General features: G+C 33.4%; 2 protein-coding genes across 8 annotated transcripts in view; one reads left to right on the top strand and one right to left on the bottom strand.

The window, feature by feature from the left end:
- The first annotated feature begins 2,338 nt into the window (after positions 1–2,338).
- Positions 2,339–18,583, top strand: part of LOC125659550 (deoxynucleoside triphosphate triphosphohydrolase SAMHD1-like) — a 45,876-nt gene continuing 29,631 nt past the window's right edge. For 4 of the 7 annotated variants that reach the window (XR_008798429.1, XR_008798428.1, XM_056148572.1 and 1 more), the window contains exons 1-3: positions 2,339–2,527; positions 16,588–16,748; positions 17,860–17,975. Coding sequence is in view for 5 of the 7 variants with exons in the window: in XM_056148572.1 (XP_056004547.1) it covers positions 2,513–2,527; positions 16,588–16,748; positions 17,860–17,975 (292 nt within the window). In the remaining 2 variants the exon portion in view is untranslated. Of the gene's footprint in view, positions 2,528–4,157; positions 4,958–5,778; positions 5,939–6,777; positions 8,151–12,928; positions 12,949–16,587; positions 16,749–17,859; positions 17,976–18,583 lie in introns of those variants that run through there. The other 3 variants (XM_056148575.1, XM_056148574.1, XM_048891252.2) reach the window with 3 other exon arrangements.
- LOC130050048 (uncharacterized) lies at positions 8,405–16,562 on the bottom strand. The gene is made up of 6 exons (XM_056148565.1): positions 13,456–16,562; positions 12,775–13,242; positions 11,975–12,655; positions 11,761–11,887; positions 10,789–10,919; positions 8,405–10,138 (listed from the first exon to the last, which is right to left on the bottom strand). Exons 3-6 carry the CDS (start codon positions 12,107–12,109, stop codon positions 8,975–8,977), a joined length of 1,557 nt encoding a protein of 518 aa, XP_056004540.1. The 5' UTR covers positions 12,110–12,655; positions 12,775–13,242; positions 13,456–16,562; the 3' UTR covers positions 8,405–8,974.

The raw sequence follows: 18,583 nt of genomic DNA on the forward strand, positions 1-18,583 counted from the left end.
GAACGACTTATGGGGATGATCGGTGGAGAAATAACATATTTTGGATAAATTATTGGTTCTGTATAAAAATGATTTCGAGTCATTCTAGAAAGGGGGTATGTACATATTAAGATCTTTAAAAGCTATCCACACTTCAGGTGCCTGTGATGTGCAACAACACTGAAACACTTTTTATGATAGTATTTTGGCGTTACAATAGCATATTTGATTGTATCTTGTTCAACGTCTCTCTCAAGAAATTTTCACTCATATCCGTGGCCGAGTGGTAGAGCATCACGCTCAAAGTCAAACGGCCTCTCACCTCTTATCAGCGCAGGTTCGAATCCCGCTCGCACCGTAAAGTGAGAAAGTTTCCCCAGTTGACTTTCGGAAGGTCGGTGGTCTCTTCCCAGGTACATTATATCTGGGTTCTCTCTTCCACCATATAAAAACTGGACGCCACCAGAGGCCTAAGCTTTGCAGCCCTTCACCGGCAATGGTGACATCTCCATATGATTGAAAAATTCTCAAGGGGAACTTTAAACAGTATAAAACCAACCATCAAGTAGTCCAAATATTGATGACAAAACATATTCTCATTGGTATACATGAAAGGTGAAGATAACGAACACTGATCAGTCTCATAACTCCTATAAGCAATACAAAACAGAGTTAGGAAAACATGGACCCCTACACATGTCAGAGGTGGGACAGGTGCGTAAGAGGAGTAAGCATCCCCTATCTACATGTATATTGCATACGTGGATTTTTAGGCAAGCGATAATTTAGATTAAGTAGGTGTTGAAAGCGCATGTACTGAAAAAATAGTAGTCCTTGTAATTATATTTTTTTTATGATAGGTTTTCTTTTCAAATGTTTTTTTTATTGGTTTATCTCCAATTTCAAAAGCACATGTATATTATGCTAATTACAATGAAAGTTAATATATGCAACATAACAACATAACTGTAAAACATATTTGACTTAACTTGACAGTTCATTTCAAATTCAAAGCTCTCTGTGCAAATAAATGTGTTTCTACACCATAAGAAATAAGTATAAGTATCTTACACTTAAAAACTTGAGATTTTAATGCACAAATACTACCCAAAGATTCTCGATTTTTTTTATATATGGATACTGTTGCTCAGTTCGAAATCGTTTTCCAGTTCATTGTTTTACAACATATTACTGCTGCATATTGTGTTCAATTTAAAGATATGTATTAGTAATTCCAATGGAATTTACAGTACTGTAAATTTAAGTAAAATTCATGGGGAAAAGTTTACAAGGTGCCTGCTTCAAAATGTTCGCTACTGAATAAAGAAACTCAAGCAATTAAGAGGTAGAAAACTTTGTCATTATTCACCTCGACTATGCAGTCACTGTGTAGTATGTCATAAAAAAAGCCCGGCTCTCAGTACTTTGTTGAATTCTGGGAAACTAATTTTTTAAAAATGTGAGCTATAGAAACCAATTTAAACAATTAATCTAAACCAATTATGATTTTAGAAACCCGGTTATTACAATTATACAAGAGATGGGGGTGTTTATCCGGAAACGCGTAAAACGAAAGTAGAAAAGCGCTTTAAAAAGGAACAGATACATGTATGACATTTAGTTTAAGGCATTTAATACCTCACTCTGTTGCGCTTTAAATGATACAGAACTATGGTTGGTGTGTGTAATGTCTATATCTTAAATAGTTCATTCAGATTAAATGTTTTCCCACACTTAGGAATGTGCTCTATCAGCGAAAGCTATATATTTAGTATTAAGTCAGTAATTGATGTTGGCAGCCTCAGCCACGCGGTTTGTGAAATTGCTTAGTTATGTAGTTTTAGACTTAAAGAGTTGAATTGGACAGACGCGTTCCTCTTATGAGTGTCTAGAGCACGACAATTACAGACAGTACAGTGTGTATGAAGTTATCATTTACTAACACCAGTGGGTGTCAATCACTTAATAATTTAACCAGCACGATGTCACAATCTCGCTCCTAATGTTACCGTTTTGATTTCGATGGGTTCGGAATATGCCCAACTGCAATAATTTGCACAGGGTATGAAATGCAGTGGGCATCGTCCAATAGAAATTTAATTCAAACAAATTGCAGTTCCCCTCATACAGCTGCAACATCACAATCCATCCAATCCATATGTAAATATGACCAGGGGCGGATCCAGGATCTGAAGTTAGGGAGTGTAAGCTGATTGATTAGGTTATCAGCCGCCTTGAGGCTCCTAATGGATCCAGGGCAAAGTCCAGATAGGGGCATCCTAACCTTTGATTTTTTATGGGCGTGTTAGAGCATGCTCTGTCTGATAAATACGGCAAACTAACAATTGAGTTTTCATTAGAGATAAGGGTACCCATTTTCATAAAATAAATAATTGATGTACTTACCTTTATTGATTTTCATAACGGTTGGCAAACAACAGTACGTGTATATTCAGATACCTGTGATAACTTCCTAAACTTTGACTAGGAGAAGATTGGTCCCAGGACCCTGTTCTATCAATATTTTAAAACGATGTCCAAGAAAACGGTATGTATTCAAATTATAGTTAATGTGAAAAATATTTTGTTGAAAATTCTAGTCGTAAAAAGAAATAAATGTGGTAACTGTTTCATACAGAAACAGATAGGACAATTTACCAAATCCATGACGTTTGACCACGGGAAGAATTATATCATTCAATCTATAACCTATCTTCCTATTTTCGCGAGATTCGTATTTTGGTGCCTTTTGAGTAGTACTTTTAATAATAATAATCGCTAAAATATAAATCTTTATGAAAATAATACAATGTACATAGATATGCAAGTTCAATGATCCACCAAATTGTTCTCGGTATTCAATTTTGCCAAAGTTTGCATAAACAAGGTATTTTACGTATGATTTATAAACCTAAATGTACATGACAAAGTAATAATGAAAAGGTGGAAGATGACGAATAGTGATCAATCAGTTATCTCATGATAACTCCTAAAGATTACAAAATGAAGTGTATAACCAACACTGACCCCTGTACATATCAGAGGTGGGATCAGGTGCCCAGGGCATCCCATGTCGATCGGTCACACCCAACGTGAACCCTGATCAGGTAAATATAATAATCCGTAGTCAAATTCTGTGTGTAAATAATGGACTAACAATTGGTTTGAATACGTCACGTAACCCAATGGCAGGTTGTAGTGTTAAATGAGATCGTTATAATGGCCATATTTTCGAAATACTGACTTTAATCGAGACTGTTGAAATCTCTGTAACATCAACTTATTTGTTAATAGAGATTTTTTTATTGAGATAATTATTGAAATTAATCTTCCAAATGTCTCCCTCTTCCTCTTCAGTGTTTCAAATTTATTTCATTCATTCGATATATAAAAAACAAGCATGTCAGTAGATGTACAGGTACAATGCATTTTTATACGCCCGTCTTTAGACTCGTATTATGGTACAGCGATGTCTGTACGTCCGTCCGTCCGTTCAGGGTTTTCTCTTTATAATTTCATTTCCCTTTCACATATTATGCTGAAACTTGCTGTGTAGCTTCTTTGTGGGTCACTCTGGATCATATTGCAATTTTGATCCATTTCAACCTTTTTTCCAGGAGTTTTGCCCCTTTATTTGGAAATAATTATTATATGGAGGGTACATAATTTGTCCGCCCTACTCCTCCTACAGTTTTTAAGTGAGAGCCTTCTTATTTTGTGGAGTGTTTGTATGGGTATTGAAGATGTGCATGTGGGATGAATTTTGATTTTCTACAATTTTTGAGAAAATTACAGGTTGTTGAACTTGGTCTATTTGGAAATTAATATTCTATGGAGGGTACATAATTTGTCCGCCCAACTCACTGCTTGAAAAACTGCCTTTACAAAGGGAGTAAAGATATTGTAAATACTTTATTTACAATAGCTTTAAGTGTATTTAATCACATTTACTTAAATAAGAAAAAGATGGTAAATATGGTCTTTAATTACCTTTACTGGGAAGTAAATTTTTGTAATGGCCCAATTTACAATACCTTTACGAAAAAATTAAAGACCATATTTGCTCAAGTAAATGCAACTTTACAAAAATTTAAAGGTTGTCTTTTTCAATGAATTTACAAGAACTTAAATATAATATTTACGAGAGTAAATTTATGTTTACAAAAAGTAAAAGGTCGTATTTACCAATGACTTTAATTTAAGTAATTTTTAATAAAGAGCATATTTAATCAAATTTAAAGGTGTGTAATTTTTACCATTAATATGGAAATCTGTATACTCCCCTTTTCAGATTTTATCAAATTGCAATAAATTTCTTTATACAAAAGTATATATGAGGAGTCCATATCTTAGTACAAGACATTTCTTGTAGAATCACGTTTTAAATGATCTGTTGAGATAACAAAAGCTGCATATTCAAATATCAATAGTCAATTTATTAATTTCTATTTTTCACAAATGTATGATTATATACCACAATAACGCAATCTGATTAAAATCAGATCCTCGATCCGCTCCTTTATTTCTTTTGATTTGTCGCTACTCGAGGATCTGAATCAACTCGCTTAGAGGTCACGTCCCGGTGACCTTTCGTCCAAGAATATATAATTAGGAAGCAAAACCTTTTCCACCAATCAAAATTTATGTTTGAAAAGCGACTTCGGAAAGAATCACAAAATGGCTGCCGAAGAATTAGAAATCGCGATTGGAAAAGTTTTGCGGAAGTTTGGGATCGATAAACTGAAGAAGGAACAAAAACAAATGCTTGAACTGTTGTTGGAGAGAAAGGATTGTATGGCTGTTTTGCCGACAGGCTACGGGAAGTCTCTTCCTTATCAAATGCTGGTGTCTGTGAAGCGTGAACTGGAGATGGAAGACGACGCAAGCAAGGTTATCGTTTGCTCACCATTAGTTGCTCTGATGCTGGACCAATGTGAGAGACTGAATGGTATTCCTGGTATAAGAGCCGTGCAAAAAGGTTAATTTTACATCATATATCCTATATAAATAATATACACGGAAAAACAAATACAAACACGTACCTACAGTGTATTATCATTTATAGCAAGCACATGAAAAACGATCGTGTATGCATTCGAAATAAGCCATGAGCCTTTCAGATCTTTATTTTATTTTTATCTTCTTTTTGTTGGAGTGGGGTGGTGGAAAAATTCTTATAATCTTAAGTTACAACCAAATTATATTCAAAGAAATCTCAGTTTAAAAAGAAGTTAAGAGTCACAGACTCACAAGCCATGACAGTTTATTGTTATGAAAAAAGCACATTTAGAAATCATTTCTTGGCAGGCAGCACTTACGAAGACAATAAAACATGCAGCATACAAAGCAAATGGAGCACATACAAGTATCTATATATTTGAAGTGCACATTTGAAATAAGAACTGTACATGTAGCATATATTGCATTGTAACAGATACAATATGTATGCAATATATATATATATATTAGTGTTTTTAAAAATTTGCAATGTGTATAAAATTAGCTCCTCAATCCGCTCCTTTATAATTTGTTGCAACAATATGCTAGCTAACTATATGGAACCACTTGCTTCTTACTTGGACTTGTATCTATTCTAATCACCAACAATACACATTTACAAATGATGACAACATTTTTAAATTATACTAAATTATCATAGATGAAGGTCAATTTCAAATACATTTGAAAATGCACTTATAAAATAAGTATGTATAAAGTATTTGATCGAAGTAATTTGACAAATCAAATGTGTAGAAATACATTGTTTTTAGTGTACATGTAAGGTCTTTATTTTTGTAGGAAGTAATGCAGATGATGAAAAGGATATAGAAGATGGGAATTTTCAGTACCTATTTTCCTCACCAGAAATTTTGGTTGGAGACAAAGTTTTCAGATCCAAATTGCAGCAGTATAAGGTGTCAACTATAGTTGTTGATGAAGTCCATACAATTTCAACATGGTAAGTTTTTTAGTTGTATCATTAGGCAATAAAAAAATGTCACTGCGTGTACTGTAATTTGTTAAAAAACGGGAAAGTATGGGAGCAAAATTGTGAGATTAACAGTGCCTATAGCAAAATGGTAAAAATAAACTCATCTTTTGTTTGCCTAATATTTTCTCAATTAATCATGAATTAGTACATGTAAGAATAAGTGAAAATTAATGTTATGATACATAATGTATAGCAACAAAAATGTAGTTGAGAACATGTAATAGCTGCAGTTTGTATCCAATACTTTATAGGCATATATTTTGATGTTTATTTTGCAACATGTAATTTTAACATATAATTGTATAACTTTTAATATAAATGATATTTGGTATACAGACCAAGGTGTTTACACTTGTGTGGATTCTCCATAGATTTTACAAATTTTGACGTCTAGAGATCATTAATCATGACACCAATAGTAAAAAGTCATCAGGTTATTAACAAAATTAAACTGACCGTTTTCTTAGATTATGGTAAAAAATCTTATAAAGTAACAAAAATGGGTCTGTTAAAATGCATAAGAACCATACCATCTCATTTCAATGATCTTTTTAATGTGTTTGCCTTAGCAGTCACAGTCTTTTGAATTAATGAAATGATGCTACAGGTAAAACACATATGTGTTAATTAATACGTTATTCGCTTTATAATTTTGGGTTACAAATATATCCAAAACATCACATTCTATATACAAGAGGCCCACAGTCACCTGAGTATTAGTTATTTAAGTGCCACTAGTGCCAAGGAAATCTAGATTTAAAAAAAACTCTCCTGTTTTGAATACTAATATTTAACAAACCTTGCAGGGGTCAAAGTGATGAGAAGAAAGAAGCCTTTCGAAAATGGTTTGGGGATATTGGAGAATTGAGATCCTTATTTCCACGTGCATCTATCCTAGCATTGAGTGCCACTTGTACTAAAAACATTTCTCGTAGAGTATACAAGGTTTTAGATCTAGGTGTGGATACCATCGAGATCAGAATTTCACCTAACAAACCTAACATTAAAGTAGCAGTTCACAAGATTCCAAACAGCTTGGAAATGTCAATGTCCTGGATTGTGGATGCTTTAAATGAAGAAAAACTGCCAAGATGTATTTTGTTTTGTAAATCTATCAAAGATGCATCAAATATGTATACTTATATTGTTACCGAGATTCCAAATTGTACAGTGGTTGAAATGTTTCATTCAGAGACTCCAAAGGAAAATAAAGAAAAAATCATTGATGGTCTAAAAAATCCAAACAGTGACTTGAAACTTCTTATTGCTACAACTGCCTTAGGTATGGGAATTGATTGTGTTAATTTTAACAATGTTATTATATATGGTATGCCAACCTGTGTTGTAGATTTGATACAAGAGATTGGTAGAATTGGGCGTGATAGTCAAAAATCTGTTGCTCTAATTTTGTACAACTCTTACTCTTTTCATGTTGATGATGAAGTAAAAAACATTTTAAAAACTACAGAATGCAGACGAAAAGCAATGATGGAACCATTTTTAAAAGAAAAAGAGCTGGGTGAATTAGAAATGGGGAGTGAGTTTTGTTGCGATTTGTGTTATACTAAATCAGATGAAAAGAGTTCCATTTTTGGGGTAGAAAAGCTCTTCTTTTGTCCAGATTTTGACACCGAGAGTGATTTTTCAAATAGTTCCAGTGAGTCTGACCTCAGTCAACAAGATGTCTTGTCAGATAACTCTGACTAACAACATGCTTATAATATATTTATTTTCTTATTGATGTTTTTTAAGGTGGCTCACTACACCCTGAAGTAGTTTCTCAAATTAGTACGAATTGATTTAATCATAAAAGATATGATGATATATAATATGTATGTACGCCAAATGTCAGAAAATATGCAAATTTGGATAAAAACATGATTTTCAAAACAATTTTTAAGACATATGAACAGAAAACACTGGCGGATTTGAGAACTCGATATCTGCGTTTCTTCAGCCCAATGCTTCAACCACTGAGCTACGATGACAAACAAATCAAATGATATAAATAGTTTTACAAATAATTTAAATCGCCATCTTGTGACGTATTGTCATAAAGAGTATGAGCTTTAGTGTAGTGAGCTACTTAAACATGAAATGTTTGGAATAGATATTATATTATCTTATTGATGTTTTTACACATGAAATGTTTGGAGTCGATATTAAATTATGTCAAACATTCAAAGTGTTGTTTAATTCTTTTTAACTAATAGACCTCAAGTAAACATAAGCTCTAAATTTATTGATATTAACTATTTAAAAATTGATGGGGAAAAAATCAGCATTGAATGCTTATACCTCACTGATAGTCTATATACTAAGAATAGAGTTAAGTGATGTATATATATATGAACCTCAACAAGTTAGGAGCACTCAAACTTGTAATCTACAGTTTAGCAGTCCATGTGCTAACCTACTGAGCTACTTGGCTAGACAATATTTGAAATCCATAGAATAGTTTTGCTGATATTCATATTTTCATTCATGTTTTAATAGGAAGTCAGCCATTATGATGATGTAGAATATCCCCTTGAGTTTTATTTGTAAATGAACTCTAACTCTTGTTAATGTGCACAACCTTTGTTATCCTCATCTCTGAAGATGTTAGAAATCTATGAAAGTTCACTTGAATTGTTCAGGTGATTAAACCATCATAATTAAACATTTTATCAATAAAAACAAATATTAAATATGCATTGACTTTTACTACTGTTAATTGTTACAGCTGTATTTCAATAACTGTTATGTTGAAAGAACAATTCTCTTCAGCTTTAAAATATGACTTATGACCAAGTCAAAACATGTACGATAGTTTCATTTTACGAGATTACTGTATTCCCTTAACTGACTAGTTATAAAATTGATGTTGAGGAACAGTAATATCACAATGTAATCTACAATCAAAGTACTGGTATCAACAATATAGTATCTCATAAATAAATAAATCATTACAACCATATATACAATATACTGTCACACTTAAAAAGTGTATGGAAATGAAACCTATATGTGCTTGTTTCCAAGACGGTGAAAAGCAACCAGAGGCTTGTGTCTATGGACAAGAGTGGCAAACCCTTTAAAACAATCATTGAAAATGTTTTTGTTTGTACACAGAGATTTGCATTTTAGCTTTCGACCTTCCACAAATGTAAATGCATCAATATCAAACAATTGAGTTACAATTTTCTGAACATCTTCAGCATAAGATGGGAGGTGATGAAATCCTTTTCTTGTTGTAACATTACAAACAGAATCAAAGTGTTTTACAAAGTTGACAATATGAGGAAACTCCTTGGAATGTCGCAGAATGCTTTCTTTTGTTTGGAAACCTGAACAAACAACTTTGCTATCTCTGTTGAGTAGCTCCACATATTCGTCAAGGGCCATGTTGTTATTCTTTCCCCCTTGTAAATTAACACATCTATTAGCAATTAACCGTTCCTTCTGCTCCCCATTCAGAACACCCTCTGTTAAAGAAACAAGGTGGATAGATCCAATAGCATACTTAGTTTTGTTCGTTTTAACATAAATTGGAAGTTCATATTTCGCTGATCGTACACTACGGTGTCCATCGGCCATATCAACTGCTGAATCCAAGTTCTTGTGCAGTAATGCAAGTTTGAATAAAAGTCGACAATGATCTCCCAATTCGTCTTTCACTTTTTCATTTGAAGGTTTCAATATTGGGGTTTTGGCACCATGCACCTTCTCTTCATGTGCTTTCAGGGACCCAACATATGCATATGATTTGGGACAAAAGTGACACTGGACTCTGTCATTCTCAAGATTGGATAGGTAATAGTTTTCTGGATGGCTAATGTCAGTTATGATTTCTCGGAGATCATGCATGATGTCATTTTGTGATTCAAAAAAATACTCCTGTACAATTTCACGACTGATTCCATTTAACCAAGAGATCTTGTCATTTGATGAAAACTTTTCAAAGTCAATAGGCAATGGAATTTCCTCATCAGCATTTCTGTTGAATTTCTTGAAAAACAGAACAATGCACATAGCATCTAAAATTGTGTAATACAGAAGTTTGTATGGGCGATACGCATTTTTCACATCTCCTTTGACATTCCTGGCATCCAATAGATTTCTAAAATAGCATGCAGTTCCTCTGTCTCCTCCAGAATCTGTGCTGTAGGTGAGCCTGCAGATAGCCTGAAAATAGGTACATATAAATGTTAAAATAATGAATACAAATTTTTTTTATACAAGCCTGTGGCACTTTTTTTTTCAAGAGGGAGAGGCACCTTGGAAGTTAAGTTGAGACTTGAAAAGCAAATGAACAAGTACATGTAGTTGCAAGATCTTCAAAATTGCAGGATTGGGGAGGGGGTTCATCCTTTGCTACATGGGTTCTAGTCTTGCATTCTTCTCAATCACTATTACTACAAAAAAACCAAAATGGGGGGTGGGGGTGTCACACAATATATCATCATATATATTAAGGATATCAAACTTTGTATGATACCCCTAAATGCCCATACCAATGGATGACTATTTTAGACATGGCTTAGAGTCATAACCCTGGGGTTGTCAAATTCACAATTTGGTACATCCCCATTTGCTTCTTTGAAATAGGCTTCATGGGTGCAGGAGTCCTGAAATTTACAATTTATGTCTCCTTTTTCCAAAAAGATTCTTCTTGGAATGGTATATAGTTATGAAGAGGAAGTAAAAATTTTCAATTGTTAATGGACGACAGAAACATATGGCTGAGCAATAGGTCATCTGAGTGACTCGGGTAACCTAAGAACATATAAACGCTACTGAAAATCATTTTAAAAATTGTTTAAGATAGTAGATACCTCCAAGAAATTCATTAGACGATGAAAGTCTTCAATTTTAGAGATAAATCCTTCAAGTCTGGACTCTGCTGTCTCTCCATTGAGAACTGACTGCTGTGCACATTGTACACGTTCATCTGTTAGTCTGTCACCTATAAAATAGAATTATTGTTCAATGGGATGGAATCTTCATCTTTACACATACCCATCTTTAATCATATGAAAATCAATAACCAACATTACAAAACCAGAGATGGAGTAATTCAAAAATGTAAATAAATAGCTGTATTTAAATACATGTTATAAGTAATTGGATGTATTTGTAATCGACTTTACTTTCAATTACAAGTAATTGAATGTATTTTAAACATTCTGAAAAGTACAGTATTTTCAATTACATCCTTTATTCAAACTTTAAAATTTGAAGTTGATTGAATGAAACTGTCTAAAAACTGTTTTTCAAGGGTTGTTTATGCAATGAATAAATGTCTCATTATGTCTAATTTATTTTTTAAATAAACTTCAGTAAATGCAATGTATTTGGTTCAAAGTAATGGAGAGTAATTTATCACAATGGTTAAAATCAATGTACATTATGCACTTATAATTGCATGTAATTAACAAAATCATCAAAGTAGTTTAAAGTATTTAATTATAGTTTCTATGTAAATGATCCCATCCCTGAAAAAAAAACACATTTTCAATTAAATTACATTATAAATGTTCTGGAAGGAAGATCCTTGTTTGGAAGTGAATGTATATATACATGTACATGTAAATCTAATTCCTGTCACACTAAAGTATTGTTGGTCAGACAGATAGTAAATGGCATGATTAAATCAAATTATAGGTGTCTTCATCTTATGCTCGGCATAAATTTGAAACTGTTTCAAGTCATCATTTCATAAAAAGTGTTGATGGATGGATAGACTGATCAACAATTTGAAATGATAAGTTCCCACAGCTCATTAAGATATATAATAAAAGACGTACCACCAAAAAACACTGATTCCACTATGTGATCATCTTGTAATGGAACATATTTGGACTGCAAATCCCGAAGTAGCTGAATCATATCAGCTGTCTTTGTCTCATTTGTATCGAATAATCCTAATGGATACTAATCAAAATAAGGAACAAGCATAAATTTTCATGTATTGAAATATGTTAAGACATGTCGATTTTCAAAACGTTATTGAAAAATTACCTGTTTTGTTTTTTCACCTGCTTGTGCACTGTATGGATGAGTCAGATGAGCAGGATAAATATTGGCAAATTCTGCTTTCATCTGAGGAACTCCCTTGATCACTGAAGTAGCAAAGTGGAAGACAAGTTCATCCATCAGAATAGTTTGTTCCTCAATGGATGGTATGAATGTCTCCAATTTAATGTCAGTTTTCAGTTCATCACTATTTTCCACACCTCTGGCAGTTGGAATTATCCTATCCACAACCACAACAACATTGAACAGGTGTAATGACAAAGTTTTCTGTTGTGATGTACGTCCTGAAAGTATAGGAAAGGTATACTGTAACTAAGATATCGACATTGTCAATGAGAGTTACCTTTATTGAAGTGGTTACATGTGAGAGACCACAGTACATTGACTTTCATTAATATTACATGTACTGCAGTTATTGTTACGACTGATGAACACATCATGTGACACTATAAGTTTAAGTACCAAAAGAACTGCTTACCTGAAAGCTGGGAGAATGTTTTTGTCCCAGTTGTCTCCGACCAACTGATACTTCACATTTCCTCCTTCTGACCAATCTTTCTTCAACTGAATAACATCTTCATCCAGCTTGTCAATCCAGGATGCCAACTTGTTGTGCACAGATCCAGGGCTTACACAAAGTCCAATTTTAGCAAGTCTTTGAATATCCTATATGAAAATGAAATAACTGTGTATTTACAATGGCCAAGTTATTGAAAAAAATTTGCATGAATCAGGTATGATCTTCATCAGGTCATTATTTCTTTATTGTGTTTTACATGTCTTACCCTTTGAGTGCATCCACCATGAACAAGCAAAAAAGCAATACAATAGTGCAGCCCAGACATTTCTTGGCTACGGCCATGACATCCTGTTGCAATTGTGTGCAAGATATTCATAAACTTTTTCTCTGATGGTGCCACTGGAACATCACTGACAACTGCACTGATTACCCTCAACAGGTTAGGAGCACGCACTTCCAAATCCTTATGAAATTTGTTCCATGTAAAGGTCATCATACTGTCATGATCCTTCTTCAGTAACAGGGAGCCTGAATTTCTTTTGCAAATTGCTTTGGTTTCTGCCTGAACAATCTTGGTAGCTGCCATAACCACATCATCAGGGTTTGAGGTGGCAAGCACATCAAGCACAGTTTTTTCAACATTGTCCGACTTGAAAATAGCTTTACACATTTTCTTGTGAGCATCATTCATTACCAGCGCTGTCCGCTTTCCACTTGGATAGGATATAGATATCTATCAAGTTATAAAAGATGTCTGAATACAAAAACACACAGCAAACATCTTTGTATATATGAGATACGAAAACACAAACAGTAAACATTTTTGTACACATGTGATACAAAATACAATAAACCTTATTCAGTTATCAAAATAATATTTAAAAATGAAATGAAAAATACTTTATATGCAATAGTCGTAATGTACATTTTATTCATATGTAATTACCTCATTCTCGTCGGATCTGGCAAGTCAATATGGAGTTAGTTAAAAAGAAATGCACCTGAAATTTAAGAGAAAAATTCTTAACATGCATGCAAAACAAGAACTTTGAAACAGAAACTGGAACAAAAGGCCCATGAGCCACCCACTCACATAATCCATGATGCTTCATATATGTACTCGGAGGTCATTTGGATCATGTGGACGATAAACCATTTTCAAACTCCTTACTCTTAAGTATGTCTTTTACAAATTTAAAATTACTACCTGAATTAAGGAGGTATGCTACACCAGAGAAATTTGATGTAGATGAAAAGTGTAGGTTATGTACAAAAATATTTTGAATTTTCAAATTTTCAAATTTACTTTATTTTGTCAAAAAATACAGTTTTAGTAGAAGGTAATCTGAAAAAAATTTAAAACCCCTGTTGGACTCGAACCTGCGACGTACAGTTCAGCAGTCGGTATTCTAACCTACTGAGCTACTCGGCTAGGTATTTAAATGGAAAAGGAAAATTCAAATATTGCTGATATCGATTTTGTCATCCATGTTTTTAAAGGAAGTCAGCCATTATGACGATGTAGAGTACTACCTTAATGATTTGAAATTAATTTTACATTGTACTAATTTTTAAGAACAAAATAGAAGTTTTTTCTTGCACAAGGCCAAATAAAACAAGTAATGCTTCAAAAAACATGTGGTGCAAAAATTGGATTGGGTTATACAGATGTGTCATTTAATTGGTAGTACATGTAGTGCAAAAACAATTCAAAATAGTGACAGGACAATATCTTCCTATGTCCAGGGTGAATTTACCCTTGAGTATGTGACCTAAAAATCTAATAGGGTCATCTACTATTTAGGGTGTACCAATGTGGGTGTCAAATGATTCTTAAAATATAGGAGACAATATATTGCTAAGTTCAGTTAGACACTTGACCTATAACCATATGAACCCAAAATAAATAGAGCTCATCTACTCCTTATGATGAACCAGTGTACCAAGTTCGATGTATGTCAAACAAAGGGTTTTCAAAATATTAAGCACAGTATTTCCAATGTCCAGATTGGATTGACCATATGACCGGAAAATCTACTCATAATCAATCCACATAAGAAACATCATGGATATTATTTAAATCAAGTGCATGCTGAAAATAATTTAGCAGACCTGTGGTATACTAACTTATTGTTTGAAAGGGGGGGGTGCACAAATGCACCTATTTGGTTGTCATTTTGCTCTCTGTATGTATATACTGTCAGGCAGGGTGATTCCTACCAATTTTGATAGATAAGGCATCTGGCCTGTATGTAAAAACTAATTTATAGGTTTCACCAGAATATCAGTTGAAACTTTAGAATAGTTAGAATCAATAGCAATCAAATAATTTACACATACACCTAAAACAATATTTGCAGTTTAGAGGGGTACATAATGTATATCTGCGATACGTAATTTCTTTACGCGAGTATCTATTTGAATCATTAATGATCTAATAAGTATGTGTCCATCATCCTTTGATTCATGGCAATTCTATTGTATTTTTCACAGTTTACACTTTTACTATAATGAATTACATGCACTGATTCAATTACAACTAATGGCACAAGACTATCGTAGATTATTAAATACTAAGGCGCAATTACGGTATCAATATCGGATGTCAGATTGCTACTTGTTTGAATTATTTTTTCAAAGCAAAATAAGGCTGTGTTCAAAACAATTCGAGCCATATATTTGATTATTGTGGTTAAAGATTCACTAAAGTATGAAAGTTTTAATGAGATCAGAACATTTAGGTTGGTCGGTGATATGATTTTAAGTGTTTTTTTGTTTTTGTTTTTTTTTTGTCTTGGTACCTTTATGCATTCTCTATATGAAATTTCAAAAATTCTATATACATTCATACAGGATATGATTTTTTTAACGCTCAAAATGCCAAAAAAAAAAAAAAAAAAAAAAAAAAAAAAAAAAAAAAAAAAGAAATTCAGACTGTTTTCTTTCCAAATTGAATTCGTTTTCATACCAACTAAAATATTTTCACAAATTAACCACTTTTAAGAACATAAGATTTAAACGTTGTGTTTGATGTTTTTAAAAAATGTGTTTTAGAGAAAGAAAAAAAAATCAGTTTATTTGTAGCAATTTTCAATGACCTCAGATGACCTTCAGTTCATCATATCTTTTTATCCAATTCATTGATATGCCAATATTTTTGGTTAGTCCTGTAGCTATGGATGCCATCTTTAAATCATAGTAAAATAATTAAAATCTAATTACATTCAGTAAATGTTTTTGACCATTAACCTAGAAAACTCTATCCTCAAAAAGATATTTTTTAGAGGCGCTGAGGAAATTCGGACTGAATTTTGGGCAATTTTGTTTTTGCGTTACGTGGAAAATATTTTCACATCACAGTGTCTGCACATAGACTGTTTGTATGATGGCCATTGAATATAGCCATATTACAACCTGTTTGTTTGTTGTACATATTTTTGGTTCTACAACTGCTAAATTTTGGCCTTTTGTGTTTTTTCAACATTTTTAGGTTCAGGGGTTGTTTCCATGGAAACGAACTCATTTACATATATAAAAATTGTCATTTTTCAAACAGGAGAGAACTCATTTCTATGATAAATGATTTTCAGAAAAATCTAATTACTTTCATCTCAGTATCATATCTCCTTAACTGAGCTGCGTAAGTTTTATTTCCGGTACATTTATGCTAACTTAGTTATTTAATCAAAATGATCGGGTCACCGGTACAATGCATTAGAATTTCTAAAGCTTACAAATGTACATGTATGAAAATTTCATCACGATATAAGACCTATAAAATAAAAAAAACTAAAGATTAGGAACAGTGACCAATTAAATAAATCCAATAAAGAATACAAGGTTGAGGGTAGGGTAAACGGGGACCTCTGAGTACACTATATAATTTACTTCCCTTGCACACAGTAAATGCGCATTGTATTTTTTGTATTATTTGATGATTATCAATCGTATCTTATGTCGGACACTTTCAGAAGTAGCATTGACACGAATTAGTTTTCGTATTTTATGAAATATTTTAGAGCAAGATTGTATTGTTCACTGTCTACATGTATTAACAAAGAAGTGTCATCTGTGATAGATTTTTAATGACTCGGTGTGGGGACCAGTCGAACTACCCGAGGTATGCTGTATGATCATCAACACGCCAGAATTTCAACGACTCAGGTCTATCAAACAGTTGGGAGGATGTTACTTTGTGTACCCAGGCGCATGTCACAACAGATTCGAACACTCCATTGGGTAATATCATTAATTAATGCTGCTCAGTTTTTCCACTGTAAACATAATAACTATAGTGGGATGTTCACATGTGTAAAGCATCTTCTAAAATTCAATGTTTAATACTTTCTTCCTTTTATTTTATATAATCTCTGAGATCAAGTGATTTCTTTTCATCGATAGCTTATAGATAATAAAGAGGTTTGCCCTTGAGTTTAGTAGTATTGTCAATTTTGGTGTCTACACCGAAGGGGAATTATGAAATCAAAGAAGAGTACCGCAAACGGTACAACACATGCCCGTTAGACCTTCGGTGCAATATTTATATTCATGATGAGAAAAAGTCCAGAAAACTATTTTACCTATTTTTAATCCTTAAGAAGATCGTGGTGCACCAATCAAGTTGAAATGTGAACTGATTAAGTATTTCTCTGAGAGGGAGGTTGTGACAAAATTTCAAGGCAATACCTGTATTCTTAGTGGGGAAAAATTTGGAAAACTGTTTGACTTACTTTTACCTATAAATTAGGTAAGAACTTGAACTTATATTCCCCCGAGAGGAAGCTTGTGATTAAATTTCATTGCGATACCTATATCTGTAACAAAAACACAATTTTTCTACTAAGTTATACAACGACCTTGACCTTTAATCTTGAGAAACAATAAGCATCCTCTGCTTGGCACAAGGTGTAGGTGTACGACGTTTGACGGTCTTTGCCGCAACGGTTCGGTCTGTATCCTGCCTAAGAGTTTTTCCTTTTAAGTGCTACTACGACCTTGACCTTTGAGAACAAAAGGCGTCCTCCACATGGCATGGGGAGTATGTGTACCAAGTTCGGTCTGTATTCTGCCGACAGTGCTTTTTATTAACGGATACTACGGCTTTGATCTTAAAAACAATAGTCACCCTCCTCTCATCATGGTGACCAAATCTACCAAGCTGTAAGATCCTTGAGCATACGGTTTATTTTGCAGTTTTCCTTTCAAGTTCTGGACAGACGAACGATGTCTGACCACAATACGCTCCGTCTTTGACGGGCGTTTAAAATGATTCCTTTTTCACGGATGCTTTCTTTTGAACATGATTAGATGAGATGTGTTCCTTTATATGTATTGTGGTTGTTTTTGTTAGAACATCATACCTGGCCGGGAAACTGGGTTCCGAGCTACGGGAAAATCAACCCGACCTCGGAATAGACAACAAAGATATCCTTTGTTTAGAAGTGGCTGGACTTTGTCATGACCTGGGTAATGTATGATTACACGCAATACCATGCAGTCTTGCTATTGTGTTACTTTAGGATGATAACTTAATTTACGGTTTTCAATCGCTTGCAGTTTGAAATGATTGAAATTTACATCCACAGCGAGCGTCAAATACATGTAAAGGACCTCTCCGCTCTAGCTGTGACATGCGGCCCCTGATGATTTAATAAGATATCAAAGTTTGAATTATGCAATTTATCATGCCCTAATCTGTTTGCTTATACCTTAACTTAGAAATTTAGCATTTTATTTTACTGATAAGGTATTAAACATTAAAAGCTATATCGTCTTTTGAAATCGGATTTGTCTGTTTTTGTCAAAGCTCTATTGATATTCATTGAATGACAGATTAAAGTTTGTTTCTATCGAGCACAAGGTAGTCCAGATCTCTTTTTTCTATCATACGTCATTTTTGTAATAAAGAAATTTATATCCAAAAGGCAAGACCGGAGAACCTTGTGCTGGTGATGAAATTCATGAAATAGAAACAATAGAAAAAAACTGCAAACACTATATGTGTTCCTTCTACCTCATTTGCCTGCATTCACCTCGAGTAGTAATTCTGTAGTTTTCAGGTTAAGGGTGACCAT

This window comes from Ostrea edulis, chromosome 9 (genome assembly GCF_947568905.1).
Source record: "Ostrea edulis chromosome 9, xbOstEdul1.1, whole genome shotgun sequence".
Classification (NCBI taxonomy): domain Eukaryota; kingdom Metazoa; phylum Mollusca; class Bivalvia; order Ostreida; family Ostreidae; genus Ostrea; species Ostrea edulis.

Bases quoted from the DNA above. Each gene is read 5' to 3' on its own strand.
- LOC130050048 (XM_056148565.1), bottom strand. From the start codon at position 12,109: ATGGATGAACTTGTCTTCCACTTTGCTACTTCAGTGATCAAGGGAGTT. The intron at 11,888-11,974 runs GTAATTTTTCAA...TATTTTGATTAG, and splicing joins CAGGTGAAAAAACAAAACAG to TATCCATTAGGATTATTCGA. The intron at 10,920-11,760 runs GTACGTCTTTTA...TCTATTTTATAG, and splicing joins GGAATCAGTGTTTTTTGGTG to GTGACAGACTAACAGATGAA.